This window comes from Propithecus coquereli, unplaced genomic scaffold (genome assembly GCF_000956105.1).
Source record: "Propithecus coquereli isolate 6110/MARCELLA unplaced genomic scaffold, Pcoq_1.0 Scaffold908, whole genome shotgun sequence".
NCBI lineage: Eukaryota > Metazoa > Chordata > Mammalia > Primates > Indriidae > Propithecus > Propithecus coquereli.
In genome coordinates this window covers 459,046-469,628 of record NW_012155374.1, presented here as the reverse complement: position 1 = coordinate 469,628, position 10,583 = coordinate 459,046, and the positions used below count along the sequence as shown (strand labels likewise).

General features: G+C 62.5%; 1 protein-coding gene across 1 annotated transcript in view; it reads right to left on the bottom strand.

Annotated features, from left to right (window-relative positions):
* Positions 1–577: 577 nt before the first annotated feature.
* Positions 578–10,583, bottom strand: part of LOC105826704 (guanine nucleotide exchange factor VAV2-like) — a 125,256-nt gene continuing 115,250 nt past the window's right edge. The window contains exons 5-6 of the mRNA XM_012664721.1: positions 3,476–3,578; positions 578–715 (exon numbers count right to left, since the gene is read on the bottom strand). Of these exons, the coding sequence (XP_012520175.1) occupies positions 578–715; positions 3,476–3,578 (241 nt within the window). The remainder of the gene's footprint in view (positions 716–3,475; positions 3,579–10,583) is intronic.

Below are 10,583 nucleotides of genomic sequence, written 5' to 3'. Positions count from 1 at the left end.
GACTCACTTAGGTGTCCCCACAGCCACCCTGGACTCCATAGCCAGTAAGATTCTATCTTGAAAACAGTGTTGTTTTTCTCACCCCAGTAAGCATGGGCAGTTGGCAATGAGGACATATAAGTCACAGGGCGAAGCCCCAGAGCCGGGCCTCCTATGGGACAGGGGCCGGAGTGGGTGGGGCAGGTGAAGGCCACCTGTGTCCCCAGGGGCTCGGCAGGCAGAGGGAGAGGACTTCAGAGGCCGAGGGCAGAGCAGCCGTCCCCGGAGCTCCGAGTCTGCCGCTCAGGCCATCGGCCCGACCACGTTCCACACAGGATACTCCCGCTGCCTGGGGCGGCTGCCGGTCCCACGTCACAGAGGGACGCAGAGCAAAGAGGTCAGACATGGTCCTCAGTGGCAGGCACACGTCGGCGAGCACGCACACACGGCTCAGAGCTGTGGGGACTGGGACGGCCGCCTCCTCTGCGCGGAAGGTGCCTGACAGTAGGGCAGAGAGGGCCACTGGCCATCTGGTCACAGCTGCCCAAGTCTCGGCCTGACGACTGCATTGCAGGAGACCTGAGGCCCCGCCATGACATCAGGCAGCCGTGGCCACCATCCGGTGGCCCACGCTCACCTTCTCGATGTCCTCCAGCGTCCGGTAGTACTTGGCCTCGGTCTCCTGTATCTCCAGCAAGCAGCAGCTCCTCTTGTCATCCTCGGTCATGCCCATCTTCTGGAGGAGGGACAGGAGACACGTGCCAGGACCCCCGTGGGCCTGGCTGCCAGCCGCCCACACCGCAAGGCCCAGCCACCCGCCCCACGTGACAAGAAGACGCCTCTGGGGTTTGGCCACGAGATCTCTGGGGGTAAAACGGTGAGGCAAGAAGGGAGACAGGCGGCCTGGGGCCTCCCATCCATTTTGCCGATGGGGAAACTGAGGCACGGGGGGGTGGGGACGTGAGGTTGGGACAGTGCCAAGGAAGGCCTGGAGGCTTCTAGAACCCTAGGTTCCTGTTCCTCTGATATGAGTCTCCATTCTTCACCACACTGAGGTGAGGGCCTCAGAAACTGCCCTCTCCAGCGCGCACAGGTCCTCGCTATGGGGTGGGCGGTGCCACTGTGCTCCCCACGGGCCACGCCCACCACCATGCAGGCATCCCAGCGCCAATCATCCCGCAGACCAGGTTGCCCCTGGTCACCACGCGTCCACTGTTCTCCACCCACGGCGCCTGAGATGACAGGGTCACTGGGGTCACACCTCCAGAGCAGGACCTGTCCCGCCTCCAGGAGGACACAGCCTGGCTGCCGGGCAGGGGGAGCCGGCAGGTGGGGCACGGGGGCAGGGGCGGGTTTTCCCAACAGCTTCCTTGGGTTCCTCTGCACTGAGTGAGCCATCTCTGCCAGAGGCTCTGGGCAAACGGTGCTGGGAACTGTGACCTGCCACTGCACTTACGTCGGCCCTGAGACTGTCACCATCCTCCAAGCAGTGCCCAAGGTCCCCTTTGAGTCCGCCAGGCCCAGCTCTCCAGGGCAACGTGCAAGATGAGGCCAAGCAGAGCCCCCGAGGCTCCTTCCCAAGCCCAGGCCCTGCCCAGCAAGGGGCCTCATGGGGAGCGTTGGGGTACACGATACCCCCAAAACCATGTGTGCCTGATGGCGTCTCCCTGGAGACAGGGTCCCGAGTCTTCTCAAAGAGGTCTGAGACCTCCCCTAAAGGTCGAGAAGATGGTGCTGGCAGAACGTCCCCTGTCCCCCCTTACGGGCCACTTACCTGCATGTACCTAATCTGAGAGCATGGGAAATAAACGAGAGACAGCACTGGTTAGCGGGGGCCACTCTGTCCTCTCAAGCTGTGGCTGGGGATGTCCAGGACGCCCACCCCACAGTTAGCCAACAGCCCAGAAGTCAGGGCGCGGCCCCTCTGTGGGCCGGGCTGGGTGGAGAGGAGACGGCGCGGGGACCAGGGTCCCACAGCACCTCCCCCACGTCTGGGCTCTGCAAGTGGCACCTACCGTCCTCTGGCTTTGTCTTTGAGGAAGTCACCATGTCATGACCTTGCACTTAAACCGTTCAGGTAGTTCCAGACATGACACGGGAAGAGATAAAACCAGCTATTTTATCTCAGAGGTCCCTGGCAGCAAGCAAGAGTTCCCCCAGCCCCCAATCGACTGGACGGCTTGAGAGCTCCAGCACCGCACTGGGCGTTAGGACCGGCGCTGGGCGTTAGGACACTGCGCCGGGCGAGGCAGGCAGGACGCCAGCCCATCCCCAGGACACAGGAGCGTGGCTTCCCCACCGGCAGGCTCTGCAAACAGCCCCGTGTCCCCTCCCGTGCGCTTCAGAACCAGGGACAGCAGCAGGCTCCAGGACTGCCTGCCCTGTGGTCTCCGGCCAGGCTAGAGGGGTCCCCACAGAGAAAGCCTGCGTGGCCTGGGGGCGGGCACCTTCCGAGCAGCCCCCCAGGCACGGCGCCCACGTGCACCCCAGGATCCCAGCCTTCAGGGGACTTGGAGGCGAGGGGCCCGCTCAGAGCTCACGGCCAAACCCAGAAGGCTCTCCGGGCTTTCGCAGGAACTTTCGGGCCCGCGCTGGGGAGTGACGGGGTCCTCCAGCAGCAGGGACCGTGGCTCGGCCTTCCTGCCCCGCTACCAGACTTTCCGGAAGGCTCAGGAGCAGAGCCGCCCCTCCGCTCCCCAAAAGGGCCCATCCTCTGTGGAGCCAGACCCTGGCTACGGTGGCGACAGAAGCCACCACCAGGCCCTTCAGGGCAAAGTGGGAAACCTGCTTGGCAGCAGGGCCCGGTGCTGGGGACCCACTGCCGCACCTCCTTGGCACTCCCCGTGCGCGCCAGTGGATGCGGCCGGGCTTGGTGGGGGGCAGGGGTGTCCCTGGAAGACCTCTAGGGACTTATCTGTTTCCCAGCTTTTTGTTCCCCCACCACCGGCTGGTTATTCCGGCACGGAAGGAAACACTGAGATTTGCTTTTCGAGAGATTTCCCGTTTCTCCAGGGAAGGCAAAGGGCATCGAAAGGCCCACGGTTGGCCAGTGGCATCTTGCCCGCCTCTCGGGAGCCTGGGGGTCCGAGGGCACCACGGCCTACCCCACCCCCGCCCTCTGGACCCTGCACCCCCCCACAGCAGCTGCTGGCAACACACTGGCAGGAGAGGTTACAGCCAGCGCCTGCGTGGGGCAAACACCTCTGCAGCGTAAGGCACACGGCCCGCTGACTGTGCCAGCACCGCCCCTCGCTCTCCGCAGAGGAGATGATGTACGCTGGGGCACACCCAGCTCGGAGTCACCGCCCCAGGGCTCCCTGGGCAGGAAGGCCGAAGAGCGCCACGACAGCACACCTGAGGCACCTCAGGACACCTCCACGGGGTGGGGGTGCGGTGTTCCCAGGATGCTCCGCCCTCCAGACGCCCCCACAGTTCTGCTAAGCAAGGCAGGTGCCCTGCAGGCGAGCGGTGGGGGGGCGGGGGGCTTACCGCTTACCATGGGCTGCTGCACCTCCACCTTGATGATGTCCTCGTAGATGTCGTCCCCTCCGTCCTCACACGGGACGCAGTCGTAGATGTCCTCCCCCAGGTCATGCTCGCTGCACAGGAGGAGGCTGGTTAGCAGGGAGGCGCAGGGCGAGCCCACCAGGGACACAGATGGCCGAGGCCAAGGTGCGGTCCCTGCTCCAGCCTCAGTCTACAGAACGGGGATGCCAATGCCTGCGGGTTCAGAGTCCGAACCGGCGTAGGGAACGTCATCTTACTCTGCCCGCTGCCTACGCGACAAGTTTCTGCAGGACCCGCCACGGAAGAGTCCAACGTCTCCAGCCCTTGGGTCAAGGCTGGGACACAGGCCAGACGCCCGGGGCGGGACCCTGCCTTCTCCAGATCTTCCCACTGCAAGGCTACGGCAGCGCCCAGCTCCGGCCTGCGGGAGGAACCCACCTTCCCCGGCCCGCGCCTGTGGCCTGGAGCCCTGAGCGCTCTCAGCCCAGCCCAGGGTCTCCCAGTCCTCGCAGCCAAGGTGCAAGGGTCACGGGCACGCAGGGAGGGACGCGGAGCTTGAGTCGGACCTTCCCAAACCAGCGCCAGGAAATCACCGCCTCATCGGCAGTGCAGAAAAGCTTTGTTTCGGCTCATGACTGTGGCTTGATTCTACTCCAACGAGCTGCCCTTTGCCTGCAGGACTTAGTTCAGGGGACACCTTGTCCAGGAGGTCTCCAGGACGTCCCACCTCATCTGTGCTCCAGGCCTCCTGGCTCGCTGCCGTGCGGGTCATCGGCTGCGATCCCAGTGATTCTGAAAGTGGCTGTTGACCTACCTCTCCCCTGGATGAAATCAACTTCGTCCCTTCTGAACCTCCACCCCTGACACGGGTAGGCGCTCGGAGAAGTTTCCACGGAGTCGGCAAACGAGCCAATCCATTCACCCACCCACTCCCACAGGCCCCGCTTGGGGGGGTCACTGCACCTGGGGTCTCAGGGACAGGAGCACCCCAGGCCCAGGCCGGCCGAGGTCTTCAGCTCTGCCGTCCGGCGTGTCCAGGGGAGGCTGTGCCCAGAAGCCGGCCCTGCGGGCCCTCAGCTCTGTGCGGGGACGCACCTCACAGCCTGGGCTCAAGGCGGGCCCGGCAAATCTCACTTCCAGAAGGCACGTAAAGGCTATGGAGCCCCACCGCCACCCCCCAGGGGCACGGAGGGAGGGAGGCCAGGGCAGGGTGAGACCGGCACCCGCTCTTGACCACCCCCTCCCGCTTTCTCAGGCTGGGGGATCAGAGGGGGCCGGTGTGTCTGTGTTCAAGGACGGTGCACGCAGCCAGAGGGGTCTCCACAAAGCCCTAACACCTTCCCTGTGGGACCCTCAGCCTCCCCACATGCTGTCCCCGAGGACTGCCCCCCGCTCTGCCCGAAGTTAGCAGGTTCTAGGCGAGCAGCTGTGGGGGCTCTTTCAGCAGGCGCAGCCCCCCGGACTTCTGTTGCGCAGCAGAGCGAGGCTGGCGGCAAAGCCTGTCGGGAACTCTGACACTGCGGAACGGAGGCGAGATCGGGAGCTTCCGGGCTGCTGAGCCGGACAACTGAGAGGTAGGGCGAGGCCTCCACGCTCTGGGGACAGACAGCGGCTTCGTGCAGTGCAGGTGCACGGAAGCAGGGCAGGGGCAGGGGTGGAGAGTTGGCTGTTAAATATTCTAAAAGCCAGTGAAATGGATAAAAATGGCTACAAGTTGGGCCAGGATAGGGGATCCTGAGGTCGCCCAGTGTGGGATGGCAGACAGTCATTGTGGGGACACCCTGGGTCCGGGACCGTCCCCCCAGTCCCGCTGGGAGTCCTTTCAACAAAGATCTCTGTGCAGCCTCCGCCACGAATCACCCACAGCTGGTGCCCGAGATGGCCAAGCGCCCCCAGGCTCATTGCTGGACGGCGGGGCAGCCGACAGGGACGCCCCCTCGCTCCCAGCCTCCCTCCTGTGCCTGGTCATGTGCTCACCGGCTACACGCTCACGGTGGGCGCAGCTCTGACGGCAGGCCTGGGGGGATGGGTGAACCAGGATGGATCCGTCGGTCTGGGGGGCTCCAGCCCCACCAGGAGGCCACAGGAGCACGGTGGTGTTTGAGGGGAGGGCAGTGACGGCCCAAGCGGTCAGGAGCTTCCCGGACAGATGAGGCTTGAAGGAGGCTTCGAAGCCGTGTGGACCTAGACAGGGTGCTGGGGGGGCACGGTTCCTCCCCCACGCCCCTTCCTCAGCCCCGTGTGTAAGTCAGACTGGCTCTGCGGGTCCAGGTGGGGCCCTGCACGTACAGAACACCCGCTGTGTGTCAACGGGAGACGGGCCGTGTGCGGGTTCTCCACCACAGCTCTGCCGAGGTTTCCAACGGCCAAAATGCGCCCGCAGCTGCAAGGCGTGGACAAATGGACACGCCTGTGTAGATCACACCCTACGCCACACGCGAGACAATCTCGCCTCATCTCCCCTAAAAGCTCCCCCCTTCCGCAGTCGCCACCCGACGTCTCCCCACCAGAGGTCAGTCCTGTCTACGGGGAGCGTCGACGCGCCGTGCATCGCGCCGCCTTTGTGTCCGGCTCCTTTTCCGCCGCACCGCCCGGTGGTCGCGCTTACTGCTGAGTACTAATCCGCGGCACAGTAACAATGTGTCATCCATTCTGCTGTCTGACGGACGTCTGGGCTGCTTCCGAGTTCGGGTCATTGCGAATAAAATCTGCCACGTGAGTACTGAAGTCTTGTGTGTGTGTCGGGGGGACACACACTTTCATTTCTTTTGGGAATGAGATTTCACCAGGACGGGAGTTGCCGGGTCAAAGGGCAGCCATATGTTAAACTTCCCGAGCAACAGCCGAATGTCCTCCGAAGCGGTGGAGCACCCCTCCCCGGCAGCGAGCGCAAGCTGCAGCTGCTCCGCGGCCGCCGTCTCCGCGGTCTCAGACGCTGAGTGGCATGCGGCGAGACAGCGCCGTGGTCTCACTCTGCACTTCCCTCATGACTGACGCCACCGAGGAGTCTTCCGCGTACTCACCGCTCAAGGCTGCCGTCCGTCTCTGAACACGCACTGTCTTCTGTCCTCTTCGATCCAGGAGCTCTTACGTCATCTGGATCCGAGTCGGATGTGCTTTACGATTTCCACCCCGTCTGGTCGGCAACTCGTTTTCTTAGCGGTTCCTTGACAGGCCTCGTTTTTAACTCCAGGGACTCTAACCTACCCACGGTGTGCGTCTGCCGTGGAACGTCGTTCCGACCCGCCGACCGGCCGTCCCTCCCTGTGCCGACGGCCCTGCGTCTTCACTGGTTTTACAGAAAGCCCTGCAGTCAGGTAGCGCAAATCCGCCGGCTTCGCTCTTTTACACGACTTTTGGCTACTCTGAGATCGTTTGCATTTTCATACAAACTTTAGAATCACCTTGTCAGTTTCTCAAAAAAAAAAAAAAAAAAGTCTGCCGGGATCAGAAACTGCTGGAATCCAGGGTTTAATGTGGGGAGAACTGACATCTTCGTATCATCTTCCAATCCCCAAGCACAGCCTACGCGTTCGGTTATTTAAGTGTTCGCTAACGTCTCTCGGCAAAGTGCTGTCGTATCATCACAGAGGTTTGGGGTTCAGGAAGTGCAGGGCTTTCCCCAGCGCTTTTCCTGCCTTCTTCACTCCTCCCGACTCTGCGGGTTTGGGACCCAAACCGCTCCTGTCGGCCCTGCCGGACGCCGCCCCTCCCCCAATCTCCTTTCCGCTCAGGCGCGTGACTTCCAGCGGACTGTCTTCCAGTCCAACGCCTCTTCCCTCTGCTGTCCGCAAGCTTTCATCGAGCGACTCCAGTGACGGCTCATTCTGGAAATTCTGCTTTTCGGTTTTACAATTTCCACCTGCCCCGTCTGAACGGTGTCTCTCTGCCGAGGCTCCCAGCTGTGCGTCCATGCGTCACACGCCGTCCTCTGAGTCCTCAACCGTATTTATAAAAGCTGCCTGGTGGTGAATTTGACTGAGCCAAGGCTGCCCAGACAGCTGGGAAAACGGTATTTCTGTGTGTGTCTGTGAGGGTGTTTCCGGACAGGTTGGCATTTGAATCGGAGACCAGGCAAACAAGCTCGACCCTCGCCACCGAGGGCGGCGTCATCCCACGGGGAGCCTGGGTAGAAGAGGGAGGTAGAGGAGGGGCAGACGCGCTTCTCCTGCCCTCCGACGCCGGGACTCCCGCTCGCGGGAGGGAGGGTCCGGCTGTGCACGCGTGCGCTATTTTCCCGCTCTGAGCCTCAGCTTACACCCATGCAAATGGAGTTGTTTTAAAGGTTACAAGTGACATATCTGAGGAGGTCTGACTTTCAGTCGTGGTAGAGTAGTGTGGGCAGCCTGATGTCCCTGCAGCCGGCGACTACACAACTGCCCCCACCCCCTCAGTCCTCAGGCCTGGGCCCCGGGATGGACACGTCGCTGGCCCCTGATGGACCACAGCAGCAGCTGCCCTGGTCTCTGGCCTGCAGTCAGCCACCCCCGCTGGGACTCTCTGGCCTCCAGAATGGCACGAGCCAACGCCCGTGGTAAACGCCCTCTCATCTACCTCCACGGGTCCTGTGGGTTGTTTCTCTGCACGGCGCTGATGAACGCGGCCGCCGCCGGCACCTCTGAGCCCGCTACGCCGGCCCTATCGCCCATCTGTTCCCCAGCGTGACTCACTCCCCCGTTTCCTGCACTTGGCGGTTTATTTATTGGACACGGGACATTATGAATGAGACATTGCGGAGACTCTGCGTCCCACAACTTCTGACATTGTGAGTGCGCAGCCAGCCGGACCCCTCCCTCCCACGGGCACCTCCCTGAGAACGAGCCGGACAGCGCGGCCCTGCCCACCCCTGTGCTCGAAGGCAGGACAGGACCATGGGACTGAGAGGCTGGGTACAGCCCAGGGGTCACCCCGACATGGGACTGAAGACACTGGGCACACTCCTGGGGGTCACCCCTACACACATTCACCCCACATTCTGAGCTTGCTCTTCTTTCCCACATCCGTGACGACGGGGACATCCGTTCCCCCAGGCCTGCTCCCCACTCGTCTGTTCTCACTGACCAGGGCACCGAGGCTGAGCCACCAGGCGTGAGTGGCAAAGCTGTGTTTTGGAATCTTAACTCGGGACAGAGAAACCTCAGCAAGCAGACACCACCCTCCTCCCTGCTATCCGAAGCCTGCAGAACACCGGGCAGCGGATCTTCACTCTCTGCTGGTGACAACAGGGGCTTCCCTCCCCATGGGGCGCAGAGCACGGACCATGGCACTCTGCCTGGCAGCGGTTCCCCGCTGTGAAAACGACTCCCGACCATTATTAACTCAGGCCAATCGACACTGGGAAATGCAGCCTCGTGCGTGCTGCTTGAAATTACAAAACAGTAGACCTGAATTTCACTATATGCATGCTCCAAATTATGGGAGGGTAATAAAGAGAACAGCAGAGATGTGGTTTCCTAAAATATAAACAGGATTATGAAAGTACACTCGGACATACTTGTAAAATAAATGTTAGTAATATAAACCTAGCAATTAAGATAAAAGACAATCAGATTCAATCGGTTTAATCAATTTTATCCCGAAGACCAATTCTGCTGCAGAAACTTGTTGGGTCCTTAGGACACAGAGATGACAAAGATCATCTGTCCCAAGGACCCCGCAGCCCCGATGGGAGATGACAGGGCAGCAGCCGTGTCCCAGTCCTTGTGCCGACACGTCTCCGGGGTGAGGAGCAAATTCTCGAGGCAGATGCTGCCGTAGCGCCATGTGGGGTGACAAGCTCTGGCCCCTCATAGCTCCTTCCCTGTGGCCAACAGGGACATGGAGACCCCACGGTTACCTTGCTTCTTAGCAAAGGTGGTGTCTCCAACATGGAGTGTCTTGAACAGAGAGGTGACACATTATACGTCTCAGTCATCTGGGAAAACGGATTCGCTTACGTCACGACCAGCTGGGCCCAGCGCATCTGCGTCCGGGGCTGTGCGCCGCGAGGAAGAGGGAACCGCAGGTGCTGGTGGGGGAAGGGTGCGTGACGAGGCCGCGGAGGGTCTGAAGTCTGCTGGGAGCGCAGGGCAGCGACAGGGAGGGAGCCCGATGGTGGGAGGGTCCTGGCCGCTGTCTGCTCAGGAGACGGGAGCTTCTCAAGAACCCGCTAGGACCCGGCACATAGAACCGGAACCAGCCCGAGGGCCCTGCACACTATCCCACAGGGGAGAGGCCAGGCTGTCGCACCCCCCGCAGACCCCGCCCCAGCCCACCCCCCCCACAGTCCCTGGAAAGCCCCCCGAGGCCCCGCCCAGTGGGAAAGTGCCTGTGCACACCGCCCTGCGGTTTCCGTGGGGCTGCTCCGACTGCACCCCGAGCCTTCGCAAATCAGTGTCTCGGGGAGACCACGGCGCGTGGAGGTTCCGCGTGATCAGAGGCCGCACTTCATGGAAAAGCTCCACGTCCCGCCACATTGGGGGCCGGTCCACAGCGGCGGGTGTCCACATCGCCTCCGGGACGGGCGGGGCACGATGGCTCTCCTGCTGGTGGCACTTGGCGGGGGGCAGCTGGGCAAGCCCAAGCCGGATCTCAGCCCCTCCAGTTTCTGGCTCTATATCGCGGGCAGGGTAACCTGAGCCTCGGTTTCCCCATCGGCGAAGGGATGGCCGCGATTATCCGCCACCGTGCGAATGAGCGGCACAGCCCTGCATGTGGCAGATGCTCGGTGAGTGGGGCCCGTGACCCGCCCCGGGGGTGAGAGGATTGTTCGATGAGGCGACACTTAGCAGGGCCGAGCTCCATCAGTAGCCATGGCCAGCGCTAAAAATGACAGAGTCCTGAACCACAGAAGCCTAGGAAGTCAGAAGCCAGGAGAGCCGGTGCCGACGCACGGTCACTGCTCAGCTGTGTGGCCTTCGCGGGTTCCAAGGCTGTCCTCTGTCCAGTCACACAGGAGCAAGCCTGAGACGGTGTGAACGGACTCTCAGACCCAGGCAGGCACGTGGACCCCAGAGGCAGACAGGCCTCCACGGCCAGGCCCGGGACAGGGAGGGGCTGCAGCCCTGCTCCCCCTGCTCCCCCAGCTCCAGCCCGAACGGGGACAGGACGCCCCCCTT